Consider the following 20,382-nt stretch of genomic DNA (forward strand, 5'->3'; position numbering starts at 1 on the left):
TTTTGTCTGACGATCATTTCGCTTTTTATTAATTAACTTGGCCGCTTGTGGAACAATCGACTTCAGTCTCGCACCTCAAGTTGCTAATCAGACTGTAAACGAGCTGGAAAATAAGTCTTGCCCTGACATCTGCGGTCGACACCAGAACCCCAGAAATATAGCCTCCGAGATTCATCCGTCGTTAGACCGACAGCCGATGGGTTCAGAGACTGTAGCTCAAGTAGCTCTGTAATTTTGTAGATGTACTCAGAACTTTACAGATGAACTGAACCCGTACGAAGTCTTCATAATATTACTGTATGTGTTGAAATATTAGGCTTTAGATACACTCAACTGCTGAAGCGTTAACATTCATCACACTTCTTGTTTTTAGGTTGAGAAGCAAAGCAAGACAACTTGTGACCGGGGACATTCCTTGGAAAAAGTGGAAGTCGTATGTTGCTTTGTCAACCCTTCTGTGATAGATGAGCAATGTTAGCGTCTCTGCTAGTTGCTAAACGCACTATTGATGTCCACTGTACTTTGGAAAGGTGATGGAGGGTCAGAAGAAAAGAGCACAAACATGGGCAGGGGAGCTGGTATCAGTGAAGCGTTTCTGTGACGAGGAGAATGATGACAAGGAAGTTTGTGTGTTTGTGTGTGTGTGTGTGTGTGTGTGTGTGTTTGTCTAATTGTTTACAAAAGCCTCATGTCGATGGACAGAAGAGATAAGAATCCGTTTAACTGTCTGTCTGAGCAAAACCCAAGAAAAACAATGGCACCCATGTATTTGTTGTCTCTGCCTTCACTTACTCACAGGATGTGACGGCTCACATCCTGTGGCCCGAGTCCTGGTGCCGCTTTGAAGTGCTGTGTGTCCTCGTGACTGATGGGATGATGTAAGATCATCTGACCGGTGACTCAGATAGTCAGAGTGGCCAACGGCGCATCTGTTTCCTGTGGTATTATTGTTTTATTCTGGTCAATGATGTAATGCATCAGAGAAACGAGCTATCACAAACGCTGCTCATGAAGCTGAAAATAATTCCCTCTGAGCACAATTTCAATTGTGTTTCCATAAATGTTCCGAAAAAGTCATCTTTATTTTCCATGAATGCGTAGCTGATCTGCATCTCATTGTCGCGTGCCGCCCTTTGTGTCAGCGGGAGAGCAAACTGTTATTTGACCGCAGCTAAAACGAACGACTGTGTAGAATAGACGATGCAAAAATGTCGATTTTAGGATTTGAATGTCAACGTCATGAATGGAGCTTTACTGTTTGCATGTGCCCCCTCCCCCCCCCCTCTCAGGGTTCCTTGGTTCCAGATGAGGGAGCAGCACTTCAGCTCCGGCATCAACAAGCGATCACTGGACTCCATCGAGAGGGCGGCCTTCTTCGTGACACTGGACGACGAGGAGCAAGGCATGAGGGGGGAGGACCCGGCGGGGAACTTGGACCGCTACGCCAAGTCCCTGCTGCACGGGAAATGTTACGATAGGTGAGCGAGGACACGCGGGGGAAATAAATTAGATGGGCGTTGAGATCGTTGAGATTGGGTGGCTTCAAATCCCCAAATAACCCCTGATGAGGCTTTTGTGTCGTGCTGATGTAAACATTTGCAGCCTCGCAGAGCAACTGGCTCGAACCTTTTGAACCCTTGTAAGTGGAGGTTGTAAAAATGTAAAAGGTGTGATATGTATAGCGAGTAGGGGATGGGTATCGTTAGGATTTAGTGCAGCACTGCCTCATGTTCTAAACGGGACCAAAGGCTTCCACGTTTGATCTTTTCCTCATCTTTCCGTTTCATTCCTCCCAGTCTTTTGGCATTACAACTAACATCATGAAGTTATTCTTTGACTTTGAACAATGATGGAACTATACCTGAGTGACCCATCTTCTGGGGTGTCTTCTTAGCATACATTAGCATAAAAAACAAAAACTGCTCCTTCATGTTATGTAGTATTGTTACTTACATCTTGCTTACATCTTGTATTGTTACTTACATCTTGCAAAAGAGATTTTTAATCTCAATGGGACTACCTGGCTAAATAAAGGTTTAAAAAAATAAATATCTTCTTTTTTTTTTATTCAAACATATTCGGTTCGTCATGCGTACCGAACCGTGAGCCTCGTACCGAACGGTTCAATACGAATTATCTTTTCTCAAGATAATATTTCCTCCTTTTCTCTGCTGCCGCCCCTCAGGTGGTTTGATAAATCCTTCTCCATTGTGATCTACAAGAACGGGAAGAGTGGACTGAATGCAGAGCACTCCTGGGCGGATGCACCGACAGTGGCTCACCTTTGGGAGGTTCGTGTTCGTGTGTGTGTTCGTGTTCGTGTGTGTGTTCCGGGGATTTTGTTTGTCTCACAAATGTGTGTCCCTGCTTACTAGCATTGATCCAGTTGGACTGTTTCTCATGAAGTTTTCACTCTGTTCATCTCACTTCAATCATTTTTATTGCAGCAGAATATGATGGTCAAGCAGACAGACTGACCAACAATGCCATAAATGTTGCATGAACCTGACAAACTGAACAGTTTGTGTTACTACATAGTCCAACTGAACAAAATGCAAACGTGTGGACTCAGTATATGAACTATAACTGATATAAGTAGGATATAAGAGTTATATAACTCAGTATAACTTGCGATGCGTGCGTCGAGGGCAGAGAGACAGTGAAACACTGCCAGAGCGAGAGAGCCGTTTCCGAGAAGTGGATGGAAGGATTAGACATTATTAATGACTCTGCGGCCGACACCACAGCTGCTCATTCTCAAATTACTCCCACTCTACGCAGCAGCTGGAGTGAGTCATATATATATATTTTGGGATGCCAGAATAAGAAAATATATATACTTTAGCTGCTGGATGTTTTGTCAGTCCAACAATCAAACGCACAGCTGAATGAAATATGGCGGCGGCACCACGGTGTGGGAACCGGAAAAACATCTGGAACGATGCACCTCGATGGGGAGAACATCTGTGGTCTCATTGTCCGTACAAATGCATCACATGTCCACTGGTAATGGAGTGGGTGCCTGAGTTATGGAAAGCCCCCGTGTGGGCCCGCTGAAGTGCTAATCAGGCAATACAACTGCTACATTTTCAGGCCTACTGCGGTGAAGCACTTCTGCTGAGATCAGAGTGGAATTTCCTTCTCTTTCTTCTTGCGATAACGAGTTACCAGCTACGTGGGGAAATGTAGTAATTAATTCCATTGTCGGTAGTTTACGATGAAAAGAAGCACGTACAGGAAACGCGTGAATTGTGTGTCCATAAAGACATATACATGACAAAATGAAGGAAAGAGACATTTAAAGTGAATGTGAGGAACTTTTTAACTGCTTATGAAACTGAATACTGATGCCTCCTATGTGACTGGCTGAAGTAAACGAGACCGTCGGTGAGAAAACTGGCTTTTTCTTCACGGTTATTCTCCGAGGCCCAGGCTGGGCTCGCTGGGGGGGGGGGGGCACGGGAGCATCAGAACCAGGACTGCACACTGTCGGACCCTGCTGCTGCAAAATTAGAGGTTTTCTAAAGGGAATCTGGTGCTCAGAAACGCAACCAGCTTTTTTTCTTTTTTTCACAGAGACGACTAAAACCAACACAAAATGAAAGTTCCTCATCGAGAAAATGAATGGGTTAGGGTCATTTCAGTTGTATTTTGTGTAAGTATATATTTGTATGTTAACACAAGCATGTCTCTTCCCCTCCCCAGTACACCCTGGCCACAGACGCCTTCCAGCTGGGCTACACCGAGGACGGGCACTGTAAAGGCGACGTGGACCGCTCGCTGCCGTCTCCCCAGAGGCTCGCCTGGGACATCCCCTCAGAGGTACGTACACCCTGGGGAGATGTGTGTGCCGTTACAGTCCTATACGTAGCTAAGAGCACGCCCGGCTGGTTACATTCTCGTACCTGCCTGGACAAGCACACACAAGTCCAAAGAGTATGCGAGGCTGCACGGGTTGTTTGCGATCCACTTGAGGACGTCACGCAGCCGACGTGCTCGAACAGTCTCTCGCGGAGACATCCCAACTGACCCGCTTGTGAACGGCTGCCATCGCGTCGTATGTTGTCATGAACATGCCTGGTTCTTCCCACTGTTTTCATTTAGTTTTGGAGCGTGGCCTCTTCACACCGGGCTTTCCTGAGCACTTTTAATGTATCCTTTTAAAAGCAGCTATGAAAGTAAATCAAGAATCTGGGTCCGGTATCGCCGCCTAGCAGTCCACATGCTAACGCTGTGTTAATTGGGGCTAGCTAACACGAATAGGGGCAACCCCTATTATTTTCTTTCCTGGCTACAAACTGGTTGACCTTCGGCAAATTTCGGGTAACGTTACAGTCTTCAAACTTTCAAATCAAAGCAGACACACACACACACGCTGATGCAAAGCAGAAAAGTCAACTTTCAACTTCAAATTCTGTCCCCAAAGGAAAACTGTGTCAACATGTTTTATCTAATAAGATCAAGTTTTCACTCTGTTCATCTCACTTCAATCATTTTTATTGCAGCAGAATATGATTGTCAAGCAGACAGACTGACCAACAATGTCATAAATGTTGCATGAACCTGACAAACTGAACAGTTTGTGTTACTACATAGTCCAACTGAACTAAATGCAAACGTGTGGACTCAGTATATGAACTATATGAAGTAGGTCAGCCACATGTGCAGGAGTCTGACTGTGTAGTGCTCTGTAAGTGAGCGTGAGAGTGCGGCGGTCCTCTTTGAGGCAGAACCCTCCCTGCTTTTGGAACAAAGCTGTTTTGAGCCACCGCCCCGAAAACAAACGTGAGCCTGCACATGTCACAGCAATTAGCAAGTATTGAAAATGCGTCTGTGTGTCAGTGGAAAGACGAAAACAATTGAAGGATTTGAGACTTTATTCAGCCCCCTTCCTTTGTGTCAACAGCACACAGGAACTGCGATGCTAACAAGTAGTCTAATGAGAGACGCAGGTATCCGCACATAGGTGAGCTCAAAATGAAACCACAAGCATAGCAGACATTCAAGTGAGAAAACAAATTATTGTTTTTCAAAACATTATTTTGAAAAAGTTTTGGCAGGTTTTTTTTGCCAGCATAACTCTTATTTTTAAATGTTTTGTTGTTGTAGTCCTCACTTCGGCCGTAAGAGGCTGAAGTGCAGCACTGCCTCATGTTCTAAACGGGACCAAAGGCTTCCACGTTTGATCTTTTCCTCATCTCAGCAGCAGTTTAACACGTGATCGAGCCGGCGGATTGAACCCAATCCAAAGCTTCAGTGGCGGCATGTGCCACGTCTGATGAGCTGAGTTGATACATTTTGTCGGCCCGTACAACTCTCTTATACGTAACTTTGATGCAGTGCGGCCCCTCCTCCAGCGTCGAAATCTACTTTCACTTTGACCCGCTCATTTGGGCCGGTCTCAGATTCCTTATCTTTTTCCTCTCTGACATCTGGATTCAGAGACTGTGTTTATACCCTATCACAGTTTGCAGGCCAGGTTAACAAATACAGGAAACTGCTTTCAATGAATAATTTATCTTGAGGAGCGGCTTTGTCCTTCTAAAAGTCATGACCCGGTTGATGTCAGAGGTCTTTTAGCAGCGGCTTAAAAAGTTCCTTTGCGTCTGAGCAGCTCCGTCCCGAGAGCATCCGGTGAGTCGACCTCGGTGTGATGATGCAGGAGGTCTGTCTTTTTAAAACCTTCAAACCCAAGCAACACAATCTTCTTAGATCCATCTCCAATCGGCGGCGCTCGCTCGTGTCTCATCATAAACCTCCGTGCGATAGCGGTAGGTGCGGTGGGCGATGAACTCAGCCAACTTGTCCCGGGGTTACATTCCTCCCAGTCTTTTGGCAGGTTGGGACATATTTTTTATTTTGTTTTAAGCTCCAGAGAGGGATGTCATAACAGAGAAAGAGGAAAGAGAGGGGGGGGGGGGGTTGAACTGCTGTGTGGGAAAATTTATTTTATTATTTATTTATTTAAGAGTTAAATGATTAACCTGATAAACCTGAAACGTGTGTGTGTGTGTGTGTGTGTTTTTTTTAACAGGTAGGTGAATGATAAATAATTCATCTACTTTTCATTGCACTGGTAGGATTCTACTGGATAACCATTAATGAATGACCCAAGTCTACATCCTTGTTTGTGGTGTGTGTGTTTGTGGTGTGTATTGAACAAGCTTACATTTTTCTGTCACAGTACAAGAAGTAAAATAATCTTTCCAGGTTTAGTTTACGAAGCATAGAACGTTTGATGTTTTATATGACAAGGACACTTGGGACGCTTTGATTGTCTGATGTCTCGTGTAAATATCTATCGGTGATGTGACCATCAAAACAAACAAACTGTGAGGTGGTTTCCTCTGGCAAAAGTCCCTTCGTTGTCCCGGCCGCAGTATGAGAGATGCTCCGTCTACTCCTGCTCTGCTCAGGGGGAGAGGCAGGGATTTTCCCCTGCGACCGGCAGCCAGGGCTCACGGGTGGTTTCATACTCTCACACACTCTAGAAAGGGAAAAAAAGGGGGTTTCTTCTTTTTTTCCGCCCTCATCGAGTTGCAGTGCGTGGAATCGTTCGAAGCATGTACCCATCTTTTTTTCTCTCTTTCTTTACATTGTGACGCCGACGTGGAAAATGTACACGTGATGAAAGCGTTTCTCGCATGTCGTTCTCGCATCGACAGGGTTTGGAAATGGCTTCCCGATTGGAGGACTGGGGCTCCGTCTCCCTGTGCCAACAAAGAGCTGTTTTTTTTTTCCTGTTCTAGTCTCGTCTGCACCGGCTTCTGGATGTCCTGACAGATAACCGGGGAGGAAATTGTCAGCGGTATTCCCAAACTGTCCCAAAGTGCATCGCGGCGGAGCAAAGCCCTGCATTGAAAGGGGACAGAAGTCGCCCATGTGACTGGTCACAAATGCCACAGCCCCTTAAGACACACACATATACATATATAATGTACAGACAGCATGGCAGTGTGTGTGTCCGAGTGTCCTGCAGCCTCCTGCACCTTGAGTTAAGGACAAATAATGCTGCAAGTAGCGTTTGATTTTACGAGACATAAAAACACACGGAGAGTTCCAGTAGATAGTTATTGGACAGAGTTTTAGCGACCTGCAATAAAAGCAGACATTAGCTACTTTATAGTGGAGGTTTTTCAAAGTCTGACGCACACACAACTGTCACTGGATTACCTTCATAACGATAGAGAACCACCCCCCCCCCCCCCCCCCCCCCCTGTGTGTGTGTGTGTGTGTGTGTGGTGCTGGACGGTATCGCGTCACGCTCCAGTTTTGTTACTTCTTGTTCCAAAAAGAAATCTTGCAGGGTCCTCGTATCCCATGAATGTTCCCAGTGTTCCCCTTTCAGCACCTATAGTCTAGATAGGACCCGCCACACTTTCATATTGAACCCAACATATTTCTACCCTTCGAGTGGGGTCTGTACAGCCTGCGGGGGGGGGGGGGGGGGGATTCAACTTTCAAATCGTTTTTTTAAAAGTTCTTCATAGATCTAGCATCTTCATTTTTATTACTGCGCTGTTCCATACCAGAATAGATATTGCAGAACATTGTGCGGCCCTATCTATAAATCTATATCTATACCATGTCCATAGGTTGGGTATGTATTAAGTTGTCTGGTATCTTAAAATGACACACGCAGCCACCTGACCGCAGACTGGTGTGGTGAGCTCAGAGAGCGTTGCACTAGTGAACAATAGGCTCCCTTCCTCTGGACTGTTGACATTCCCTTCCCCTTTCAGCAAAATATATTTTCCAAAAAAGGGAACTTATGTTCACATTTGCTCAAGCACTCTGTTTGCATCATTGTGTGTGTGTGTGTAAGAGCTGAAGGAGGAACGGGTGGTCTTTAAAACTGCATTTCCTGTTTTATTTGACTGTTTCCCGGCTTCACTTTCCTCTTTTGATCACGTCATCCCGTTTGTCAATCTTTTGAATCTGTCAGAAAGACTTTCTCTTGGTTTCCTCTTCTGTTTGTTTGTGTGCCCGTAACAATAATACCGCTTGGAGTCGTGTGTTATTTGAGGTGCAAATTGCTGCCGACAAAGTAACGGCTAATGTCGGGCAACTTCCAGTCCGATTTATCAGAAACGTCAGAACTCTTGAGTGCACGGACATTTAAGAGGATATCATACAAATACCAGAATCAACAAATGGAGCCCGATATGACCTCACAGAGGTGCACACTATGTGTGAGGATCCTTGTCTTAGGTTGGTGTGTTTTAAAAAAAAAGGAAGGAATAAAAGATGAATTATTTCATGGAATTCTCAGTGATACGAGAAAGTATCTGTGTCTGGGCTTCACTTGGATTGGCAACGCAGATTCCCCAAAGCCACAGTGCGTGGTGTGCAGTGAGGTTCTGGCTAACAGTCTGAAGCTCTTATTTACGTCACCACCTGAACACCAAGCATGCCAGTGCAAGTCAAAAGCCCCTTACATTGTTTATATCGAAATTGGAGGAGTTAGAAAACAGCCAAAAACAACTGGAGTCTCATTCATGTGTTGGTCTATAAATGACGCACTACGGGCTTCATATCTGGTTACAGAATAGCGAGTAAGGGGCTACCGCACACAATCGCCGAAGACGTGAGCTTGCCAGCTGCCAGAGAGATGGTGGAATGTATGATTGGAGAGAAAGAAGCAAAAAAGTTGGACATGATCCCGGTGTCCAACAACACTGTGTCGCGCCGCATCGATGCTTTGTCCGAAGACATCCTGGCTACATTAGTCGCTCATTAATTGTAAATTAAATGTGATAATCTGCCTCTGAGCCTGTGCGTGTGTGCTCGCCATCCTGATTGCTCTTTAAAAGTGACGCCTTGTGTCACTGAAAGTTATTGAAACTTTGTTGCAGTGTTTCAGGGCGTTTTCACACCTTCAGTTCGTTTGCTTTGTTCTGATTCAGGGATTAATATGATACAATGTTGCAGTTGCTCCTTTGTTCGGTTTGTGTTCACACTGCAACATTTAACAGCGGACTAAATCTTGTAAACAAATGCCACGAGCGAGCACACTGTTCTCTCATTGGTCCGATTCTTATGCGGCTATAAAGGCTTAAAAGGCTCTGCTGCTTTTTTTTATTTTATTAAGGGGGGGGGGGGGGGGGTGCACGACCCCGGTCGGGATGTAGAAGGGGGTGCGCGGCCTAAAAGGTTTGGGAACCGCTGCTCTAGTAGATTTCCACTGCCTGCCTGCGTAATCTGTCAACACTGTGATGACTTTGAGCCCTAAAACAATGTGAAATGATCCCGTGTGTCTGTCTGCCAGGTTCAGGCTCAGGTGTGCAGCTCCCTGGCTGTTGCCCAGGCGCTGGCGGATGACGTGGACTGCCACGTCTTTCCCTTCAGAGAGTTCGGAAAAGGACGCATCAAGAAGCTACGCGTCAGCCCCGACGCATTCATACAGATCGGCTTGCAGCTGGCGTACTTCAGGGTAAGGCTTCGACACGCTCACACACATTGTAGAGTGCAGAAATGCATATTTATTTAAGATTGTACATGGCTGTTGTTTGGTTCCCTGTCCACTGCTGGATTGAGTTCTACTATTTGCTGCTATGAAAGCTCGATCTGTATTAGATTCAATTGAAAAAGCATTTATTTTTAAATGTTTGCATCTTCTTCTCTTCTTCCTCTAGGACCGTGGTGGTTTCTGTCTGACCTACGAGGCGTCGATGACTCGTCTGTTCAGGGAGGGCCGGACGGAGACTGTGCGGTCCTGCTCCAATGAGACCAGTGCCTTCGTCAAAGCTCTGGAGAATGGAGAGGTACACAAAGTCCGAGATGATGCTCTCTTCCAAGGAACATTCAAATTGAAAGCTCACACAATTGTTTTCAACTCCTGCTGACCCCATTGTTCGTCACCATATTGTCAGAGGGAAGAAATACAGACTAACATGGGCTCAGACTCCTTAGTCATCAGTTTTGTACTTCTGGTAAATCTGTATGAATAATTTGTAGGTGATTCTATTTAGGTTCACGCCAGCCTTGTTTGGTCGCGTTGAACCTTTGGTGCGGGTTGGTGTGAACGCCGGACTCGAACTCTGGTGCAAACTAAACCGCCGCTATCTGGTCCGCCTCGAAGGGGTGGTACCGGCCTGTGGTACCGGCCTGTGGTACCGGCCTGTGGTACCGGCCTGTGGTACCGGTGAACACCATTTAACACCAAAAAAAAAAAAGTTAGCGTTTTCTGTTTTGGGGACAGTCTGACGGTTCAGACCCGGCGCTGCCGCTGGCGCACCTCGACGCAACTGTTTGACCAATTATCAAACGGCATTTTGTTTACAATGTTTTTGACCATTTGAGTTTTGCCTTTTTACAACGCATACCGGACCAGTTGGAATGTTGAAAATTATGTATCATCCTCTCGTCGGTTCGATTCCGGAATTCCGAGCTTTCGGTGTGAGCCCGCCCTGAGGGATGTCGGTAAAGATGTGATTTGTTTCGACAGACCGAGGACCAATGCAAGCGTCTCTTCCGACTGGCCTCAGAGGGGCACCAGAACCTTTACCGAATGGCCATGACGGGAGCCGGAATCGACCGGCACCTCTTCTGTCTGTACGTGGTGTCCAAATACTTGGGAGTAGAGTCGCCCTTCCTCAAAGAGGTAAGCTTTTGGTTTTTATTAAATGTTCCATCTCTATTTCAGTCTTTTTGACGCACAGATCTGTAATAGAACATAACCCCCCCCCCCCCCCCCTTTCTCTTTTCCTCCCTCCTCCAGGTTTTGTCGGAGCCTTGGCGCCTCTCCACCAGTCAGACCCCGGTTCAGCAGATGGAGCTGTTCGACCTGAAGAACCACCCCGACTTCATATCGCTGGGCGGCGGCTTCGGGCCTGTGAGTGACGCACACCTTCCTGTAGTTGTACCTGCATGTGTCAACGGCAAGAACGCAATGCGTAGTCCGAGTCTGACCGTGTGGTTGTAAACAATGGTGTATCTGCACAGTGGGTGGTGTGCGAGGGACAGACGCTTATCTGACTTTACCTCTGTGCTCACGTCAGGTCGCTGATGATGGTTACGGGGTTTCGTACATCATCATGGGCGAGGACATGATCAACTTCCACGTGTCGTCCAAATACTCCTGCAGCGAGACTGTAAGTAGAGCCTCAATCATCTACTTATTTAATGTACCGGTATTAAAGTTTGCTTTTCCGTTACTTTTCATGACATTGACTGCACATTTGTGACCAACATGTTCAACTAACCGCCGGCATTCCTGGAACTTGGAAAATTCCTAAAATCCGTGTCAACATAATTCATTCCAACTGGGCCGTCTAGACCGCCATAAACCTCTCCGGACTTGTTGGTAACCGTCTTGCCGGTTCCCACAGTGTGGAAGTGTTGCGTCAGCGTTCATTCATGCTCAAACCACAAAGCACATGACTGAGCAGAAGAATCGATGCAGTGCATCGCCGCCTCTTTTCACTTCCCTCCTCGTTTTTCTTGTGAAATCTAGGGAATTCCATAAAGCTCGGGGGAAATGCTGCCTATCTGCACCGGGCTATCTGTGTGTGGATGCAGCGGCCGAGACGTTACCAGACGTTGCTGCACAGAAGTGACGAGCTGGGTTTGAGATCATTAAGAAGCAGCGTCTCCATTCGTTTGTCCACCAAAGAGCGGCGACGAGTTTATTTTTACAGCGCAAAACGTCCCACTTGGTGCGTTCATTTTAGACCATATTGCCCACAAAATAATAAGGATGCGTTCTAATAACAATGCTTTGTGAAACTTAACACAACTGAAGCCACTTCTGTCTCTCCTTCCTTCTCTCTCCGGGGTTTCATCCCACAATGTTCGACATTCTTCCCCTTTTTTAATACTTCCGTTTTCTCCATTTTTAGGACTCCCACAGGTTTGGAGCTCAGATACGTAAAGCTCTGCAAGACATCATGACTGTCCTCTCTGCTGACCCCAAAACCTCGTCGTCCTCCTCCAAAGGCACGGCCCAGCCTCAGTCCAAGAAGCTCCTCTGAATGTGGCGCAGAGCAGCTCTCCCCATGTGGACTACATGTTCCCCCTCAAGACGTCCGAGCTGAGCCGAGAAACCACAAAGAACCCAATATCTAGATTCTGTAATGTTGAAAGCACCGCCCGTTCTGTGACTGACCTAAAGGCGTTAAAACAAAGTGAATTTAAGGAGGAGATCTCGGTCTAGTTTGAGAGTGGCGGGTGCTCTTCGTCAACACCTTTTTATTTAAGACGCAACAGTGACGTGGCCGTGAGGCTCCAATCAAGCAGAGAAAAACGAGGCACGCTGAAGACGCCAGTGACGGTTGATCGGTGTTTTTAACTCTTTTTTTTTTTTAAGAAAGGGGGAGGCAAGCTCATCACAGAGGAAGGAAGTTATTATGATGGAATGAAAATAAAGGCGAATGGGAGACAGATCTCCCTGACAAATGCAATAAATCTCAATTTAAGTGATGGCAGACGTCTCTTCAGCTCGTCTGCGAGAAGCGATTCTGTGCGGCTCGGCCCGCCGACACTTTGCCGTCTGCTGTCAGATTTCAGAAAAGCTTGAAGGGGATAAGGGAGGTGAAACGAGAATAAGATCAATCTCAATGAAGGGAACGAGTCACTTGCAGATCTCCAACCAGAAGAGAGACTTTTTCTTTTTTTTAAATTGTCATTTAATTCTAGACGTTCACAAGCTAGAACGAGTCCTCGTCCAATCGGTTCCTGGGCTGCTTCTACCCATCACCTGACCTCATGTACCACGGCCTGAGTCAACAGTTTCTTTACAAACTGGTAGCAGCACAATGCATCCTAGAGGATACTGTGTCTTTCATACAACACGTGCTGTTTACTGTGTTGAATATTTCCTCCACAGTAGTACGCCCAATCAGTGTTGTGATCAAAAGGAACCATCAATACTACAATGTAAAAAACACTCCACCCCAAGTAAAAGTCCTGCATTAAATCAAAATACTATTAGCACTTGTACTTAAAAGTATTCATAACTTCTTGTATATTGTAATAAATGATTAATCAACATGTAAGCAGGCTTTAAAGTTGTCGCTGGTTAAAAGTAAGCAGTGACTGTCTCTCAGATCATTGCTGTCTGGGGAAAAGTAGAATATTTTCCTCTGAAATGTAGTTGAGCAGAAGATACTCAAGTAAACTGCTAAGTCCCCCTAACCTGTACTGTTTTACATGTGTACACATGTAAAAAGATGCGTGCCAGCTGGAAGGCTGCCAGCGCTGATGTTTCAATTCAGATCATCTGATGACACTTGTTTTCCATATTTAGCAACCGCATGAAAGTGAAAGTTTGGTGATTCAGGCCGTATCTTGAGATCAGGTGGTGACTCTGACCCCGATATTATTCCATTCATGACCAACGTCTTGAGGGGATGGAAGGAAAGAAAGGGAGAAAAATAAATGCAAATGACTCATCGTTGTTTTTAGGTTTTTTAAACTTTGTATTGTCCGCTCAGTCGATGTTTTAGGTTGAATGTTTTGGATAACTGTACGGACATGCGTCAGCTCAACAGACACGGAATCCTTGTTCAAACGTTCTTCGAATGTCACACCAGGAGTGCATTTGATCAATGCTAACATGTGTAACGTGTATTAACCCCGTCTTATCTCTGTGTGTGAACAAGTACTTCAGGCAGGCGCCTTGTTATCGTCAGTTACCGGTGTGTCTCGTGTGTGTGTGGCGGTGAAACAGCGGATCTATTTAGCGCTCTTACAGTTCACAGACTTTACGTGAGCTCATGGGAAACATTAGAAATGACGTCGGAAACATTGGCTCACATCTCCGCTCGTGTTTTTCTAACTATACCATAACTTTATCTGTCTTTTTTTTTTTATATACAGAGATTGTTCGCTTCATATTTTAGTCAGACCACAGTGGCTTCCGTTTCGGCTCGGCGGTTAGCGGCTCATTTCCCAAACTGTTGAAGCCGTTTGTTCCCTCTGATCCTCGCGGTTCCGGCCTCGCCTTAGTAAAAGACGAGTGACGACCATTTCTGCAGCTGCAGCAATGTACTGTAACAACTTCTCTACCTCTAGACGCTTTTTTTTAGATTTCGTTTTTTACAGGTTTTGGTTTTCTTTTCTCGTATTTTTTTACATTATTATTAATTTGTAATTTTGCCATAACCGTTATTTACCCCGGTAATCACATCGACTTGGATCTAAGCCAGTTTGTCACGTTTTATTGTGATCAGTATATTTGGTTCATTAAGTTCACAGTTTGGGAGCTTCAGTTAAATACGGCAGATGTGATACAGATGTGATACAGATGTAATTTAATTCTTCACTTCACGTCTCAGCCTGCCAGAAAATCACAACGCCTGTTCACCTATTCTGTGCCTCAGTCTACTCCAATGTGCCGCATGTAATATTATTATTATCAAGTAATATCTGATGGATTCAGAGATGGAATCAGGCGTTCAACAGTTTGCACAATGAGCCTCTTACAGATAAAGCAGCGACGGTTTAGCATCAGTTTTACAGTTTTCTTTGTTCGGAGTAAATAACCAACATTAGCACCGGCTGATTTGATTTTGGGAGATTTGTTTATTGTTTATTTCTATGTAATGTTACTGCTGGGTTTTTTCAGTCTTGGTTAATAGCGATGCGTGAACATTTTTAATGAAGTGGTGGGTATCGTGCATCATGTGTTTTTAATGAATATACTCCAAATGTTTTTATTCTGCTGTGTTTTCGGTCAACGGTTCTCTCGCTGCAACTTATTTAAATGTAAATTGTGGACTTTGTGATGGAGGCCGTGTACAGTTGGTGATGGTTATGTGAAATAAAAATACTTACTGACCCCAGAGGGCCTTTGTATTTGTTGTGTTCTTTTAAAAAAAAAATTTTTTAATATAAATTCTTTATTGGAAGACACGAGACAATATTAAGACAACACATAGACATAACAACAAGAGGATGACAAGAACAGTGAGATAAAAGCCAGCAAATATCATATCGTCAGTGTGTGTGTGTGTGTGAGAGAATGCCCTTGAGCCTTTTGAGATGGAGGGAAAAAATATATATAAAAATAATTTTAAAAATACAACAAACCAAAATGAAAAACAGGTAAGTATGTGTGCATATGGATGTTCATGTATGCATGTATGTGGGTTTCAATTGGTTGTCCGGCAAGAAAAACGAAACAAATCAACAATAGTAAAAAATACACACAAAAAAAAAATATATATACCGGTATATATACTATACATATTTCAATATAAATAGAATGGGTGGTGTCACGTTTGCAGAAACATAGTGAGGGATGACCAGGTGGAATGGTGTTCTGTTGTATTGTATATGATGGATGAGGTTAGATTTTCCATTGAAATATATTCTATCATTAAGTTTCTCCAGTGTGCGATGTGTGTTATTCCTTGATTTCCAGTTCATGAGGATAGTTTTCTTGGCGATAGTTAGGGCCACAAGGAGTAATTTGCGGTTTGTTTTACTCAGATGTATTGTTGAGATGTCTCCTAGTAAGCACAGTGAAGGGGATAAAGGGACGAGGCAGCCCAGGAAGACAGACAGTGACTCAGTTATTTCTTCCCAAAAGTGATGAACTGGTGTGCAGTGCCAGGTGGCGTGAACAAAGCTATCCGGGCTGTTTTGAGTGCAATGTGGACAGATATCTGACGTGAATCCCATTCGAAACATTTTTTGCCCGGTGTAATGATTTCTGAGAAGTATTTTATACTGTATTAGTTGTAAATTGGCATTTTTAGTCATGAACTAGATGTTATTGCAGATTTGGTTCCAGAAATCAGCATCAGGAGTGATGGATAGGTCTGATTCCCATTTTCTTGAGGATGATGTTTTGTCAGACTGTGATATTACTCTACATATTTTTGAGATGAACTTTTTTGAAGAGGGGATATTAATTAATTCTGAGGTTGAGGGGGGTATTTGTTGTGTTCTTTAACTATCGAGCAAAAAGAGATATTGCCAAGCTGTTTGGGATCGTGGCTCACTGCACTAAATGTCAGTTCAGAATCAGAATCAGCTTTATTGGCCATGTGTGCTTACGCATACATGGAATTTGTCTCCGGTTTCCACTCCGCTCTCAATGTACAAACACAAATTTACAATAAACAAGAAAAATATATGTATAAAGAATCAAAAAGGGCAGCAAAAAAAAAGTAAAACGGATGTAGGTATAAACATTTAGCTATAATACAAGTATAAATGTATATCCAAGAGAAAAAAAGTGTGTGTATATATATGTATATACATGTGAACATCAACCTACAGACAATAGTGTAGTATAACCTATTTATTGTTCATGAGAGCGATGGCCAGTGGAAAGAAGCTGTTCCTGTGTCTGGTGGTTTTGGCGTACAGAGCCCTGTCGCGCCTGCCAGAGGGGAGGAGTTGGAACAGGTCGTGTCCAGGGTGTGATGGTCTGCAGTGATCTTTCCTGCACGTTTCCTGACTCTGGAGGTGAACAAGTCCAGGATGGAGGGCAGGCTGGAACTAATGATCCTCTCTGCAGACCTAACAATCCGTTGCAGTCTGTTTCTGTCCTGTTTGGTTGCCGATCCAAACCACACAGTGATGGAAGAACAGAGAACAGACTGGATGATGGCTGAGTAGAAAATAATTTGCAGTTCCTGAGGCAGGTTGAACTTCCTGAGCTGGCGCAGAAAGTACAACCTCTGCTGAAGATGGGGGCCAGCTGGTCAGCACAGACTTTCAGGCAGGAGGGAGACACACCGTCTGGGCCTGGTGCCTTCCTGATCTTCTGTCAGGAAGCTGACTCACATCCTCTTCGCAGATCCTCAGTGCCGGTGGGGGGACGGTTGGGAGAGATGAGGAGGCAGGGGGTGTAGATGGTTGTTTGATGGGGCAGGTGGGGGGTGTGAGGGTAGGCTTATCGAACCTGCAGGAGAAGGCATTCAGGTCGTCAGCCAGTTGGTGGTTGGCCTCAGTGGGGGGGACGGTCTCCTGTAGTTGGTGAGTACTTCCAGGCCTCTCCAAACTGATGAGGGGTCGTTGGCTGAAAACTTGTTCTTCAGCTTTTCAGTGTAGCTCCTCTTAGCTACCCTGATCTCCCTCAGTTGAGTCAGTTGAGACACAACCTCAGTGGATTTTTAAATACAATACTTTACCGCTTAAGATGGATTTCTTTAAATACAAGTTATCACCTAAGAGGATTTGAAAATATAGATGTAAAAAGATTTGAAAATATAGATGTACTTGAAAGGTTCCCCTGCTGTATGGAAGCACATCTCTGCAGGAAAAAAGGGAAAATACTCGAGAAGTGATCAGAGTTAAAAGGACGATGCTCATTGTAAGTCAGCATTGTGTGAACATGTCAAAGTATCCCATGCTTTTAAATGATCGCAAATGCACGTCTTCACACACGTCCATGCCTGACTAACGACACACATCAGACGACTGTAACTGCATGTTCGCGCTTGTGGGCAACGTAACTCGCTCAAGAAACAATTGGTCTTGTAAAAGGTTTCACAATTCAATGTTTTGAAAAATCTTTAACTTCTCCGTCTGGGTTATTCTAGTCCAGATTTGATGAGTCAGTGGCTTGTTTTGATCTGGAGCTGCATGGTCCAACGGTCTAGGTGTAAAAAAAAAGCAGTGAAGTCTCCTTTCACAAATAGAACAAATAAGGCCTAAATGTCACCCCAAAAAAAGTAAGAGGTGTGTAAAAAGAAAAGGGAGAATCTGTCAATTAAATTTCAGTTTCAATTTATTTTGTGTATCACAAAATCGCAAATTTGTCCCAGGACCCTTGCATCGGAACAGGAGATCCCCTCAAACACCCCCCCCCCCCCCCCAACAAATAAAATCAAAACATCATTAAAAACATGAATAAACATGAGGGAGAGCAACACAGGAGGAATGCCTCTCCCAGGATGGACATAAGTGCAATAGACATTTATAGAATGAACATATGTCATACAATTATAACTCATCAATGCTTATGATATAAATGATTCATATGAGAGTAGTGGGCAGAAAAAGTATGATTAGTTTATGATTTAATTGGATTGGTTTATTTGGTAGGCACAGTGCACATTCATCAAACATGTGCAAAGAGGCCATCTTTCATCTGTAGTCTCTGGACAAATGTTACAAAGTCACCCGAAAAGCAGAACATTCGATTAAAATAACAAAGTGCTGCATTATTTACCTGTTGCAAAGCATGCGGAGAGAATATTAATGTATAAGTAGAAACATCATTCAGGACACCCTTGCACTGCATTGTCAAGTAAAGACGCGCAACACAGAGGCTCGTAAAACAACACATACAGCAAATGAATGAGGGATGATTCTGTCAAATAGAAACGTGGACTAAAGACAAGATTCTGTTGCATTGTTGGACACTTGAAAACACGCACCTGTCAGAAGCACTAAACATAAAGGCATGCAGAGTATATCAAATATATGAGTCAGTCTGACACAGCTAAAGAACAATAAACCACATGCAGTGACTATACTTTTATGATTGAATACATTCAATTAGTTAATATACTGCAACACATAATATCTTCTATAAGCAAGAATATTGTAAACATATTGTGACTAACATATTATTATTGTGACACTTCTACTCATCAATAGGGGGGTTATTTAATCTGACTTATAATGCGTTTAATCAGTGGCGGCTGGTGGAACATTTTCTAGGTAGGGCCATCCTATCAATTTCAGCAAACATCCCAGTATGATTTCATGCAAAAAATGTAAGTATCAAACACGCATTATTACTTGGCAGTTAAATATTTAACATGTGTTCCAACACGAAAAAAAGCAGTAAATAACACTTATATAATAAAATAGAACATGTTTATTTATTGAGATGCCCCTATGGACCTTGTTATAGGAGGTAAAGATCAGGAGAAGTAAACATGAAGTGTAATTATGAATACTGACGTTAAATTAAGCTATGATGAGTTTTCACTGTTAATTTAACATCTCTATTACATGTTGATGCCTCCATGACCAAGTTAAGCAGATGAGACTGAGGACAGCTATGTAGAAGAAAAGATGTTCACTTTGTCTGATATGTATCTTGACAGAGTTCTCATGTGTGTCCTGGTGTTCTCATGTTTCCTTACCTCCTCATCCCTCACTCCCTACCCTGGTGTTCTCATGTTTCCTTACCTCCTCATCCCTCACTCCCTACCCTGGTGTTCTCATGTTTCCTTACCTCCTCATCCCTCACTCCCTACCCTGGTGTTCTCATGTTTCCTTACCTCCTCATCCCTCACTCCCGTAACTGTCCGTGCTGGATCCGTCCCCGTTGTTTTAAAAAGCTAAATTAATTATTAGCATGACGTCATCCAGCTAGCCAAACCTGTCTGGTGTACAGCTAGTACAGAAGCTCCGCATGTACTGCTTCCCTTTCCCGCGAGTCTGCTGTCTGATTGTGAGGTCAGGCTGATCTGATATCAGCTCTTTGGCTGCAGAATCTCCGCCAAAAGTTCTCCTGTCAAACGGGTCTTGGAGGAGGAGTGCTCGCGCTGGCGCTCGCCTGTACAGACTTCTCCTGACGAGAACGCGCAGCGAGGGGGGCCTGATCGTTCTGGCCCACAGCTGAATCTATTTGAGGGCGCTGATTGGCTAAATTGTATGTCACTCATTTATATCTTGAATCAGCAATTGGCTAAACTGCTTCATAGACCCGTCTCTTTTGGGCCAAAACGATCAGGCCCCCCAAGCTGCGCGTTCTCAGAGTGTCGTGCACACAGACAGAGAGCACGAGCAGGAAAAGCATATATTTTGCGCAGATATCATATTTTACACACATTACTGGGTACATTGCATAGTTCAAAAACACAAATATTGAAAATTTGTATCATTTATGATTATTATAAATTTTCTTTTTTTTTGTTTCTCATGGTGGGGCCATGCCCCATGGCCCTCTATTGACCAGCCGCCACTGCGTTTAATACTGAAATTCTCCACATGCTGACAGAGCTGGTGCTGATGAACCATTTATTTCAATGAGCCGTATGTGTCATAGTTCTCTAATGGTCACTGGGATGGAGTTCCATTCTTCGTGCAGCTTTTACTCAAAATGCAAACTGACTGAAAGCACTTTTTCCTGAGTGGGATAACAGCAAATCCCCTCTCGCTGCACCTCCTGTGAGCCGAGGAGAGGTCCAGCCATATGTAAGCTTGTATTACCAATTACAAGAGCAGCAGTGGATAGAATGGAATAGTAATTAAAGCACTCATGGTAGCAGTCAAATATAAAGTAAATTACCCTTTAACGTGCTCCTTATAAGCCGAGTCGGGTCGTAGGTATGCCTGTTGCATGTTATAGGATCGGTAAGGTGCGCCCAAGTGAAATTAACCGCAGATAAGAGCACTGTGCGTGACCTTTACGCATGCTGGGAGTGTCCGTCTTCTGCGTAAAAGTAGGGATTACAACTTTCCACGCGG

The 20,382-nt window shown here is 44.2% G+C and overlaps 1 protein-coding gene across 1 annotated transcript in view; it reads left to right on the top strand.

Moving 5' to 3' along the window:
* cpt1a2b (carnitine palmitoyltransferase 1A2b) overlaps positions 1–14,785 on the top strand; it is a 34,674-nt gene extending 19,889 nt beyond the window's left edge. The window contains exons 11-19 of the mRNA XM_079281120.1: positions 1,290–1,478; positions 2,186–2,291; positions 3,706–3,822; positions 9,269–9,433; positions 9,636–9,764; positions 10,448–10,603; positions 10,721–10,834; positions 11,001–11,093; positions 11,841–14,785. Of these exons, the coding sequence (XP_079137246.1) occupies positions 1,290–1,478; positions 2,186–2,291; positions 3,706–3,822; positions 9,269–9,433; positions 9,636–9,764; positions 10,448–10,603; positions 10,721–10,834; positions 11,001–11,093; positions 11,841–11,972 (1,201 nt within the window). The 3' untranslated portion in view covers positions 11,973–14,785. The remainder of the gene's footprint in view (positions 1–1,289; positions 1,479–2,185; positions 2,292–3,705; positions 3,823–9,268; positions 9,434–9,635; positions 9,765–10,447; positions 10,604–10,720; positions 10,835–11,000; positions 11,094–11,840) is intronic.
* Positions 14,786–20,382: the final 5,597 nt, after the last annotated feature.

The sequence above is a fragment of the Melanostigma gelatinosum genome (assembly GCF_949748355.1).
Source record: "Melanostigma gelatinosum genome assembly, chromosome: 13".
In the NCBI taxonomy this organism is placed as follows: Eukaryota; Metazoa; Chordata; class Actinopteri; order Perciformes; family Zoarcidae; genus Melanostigma; species Melanostigma gelatinosum.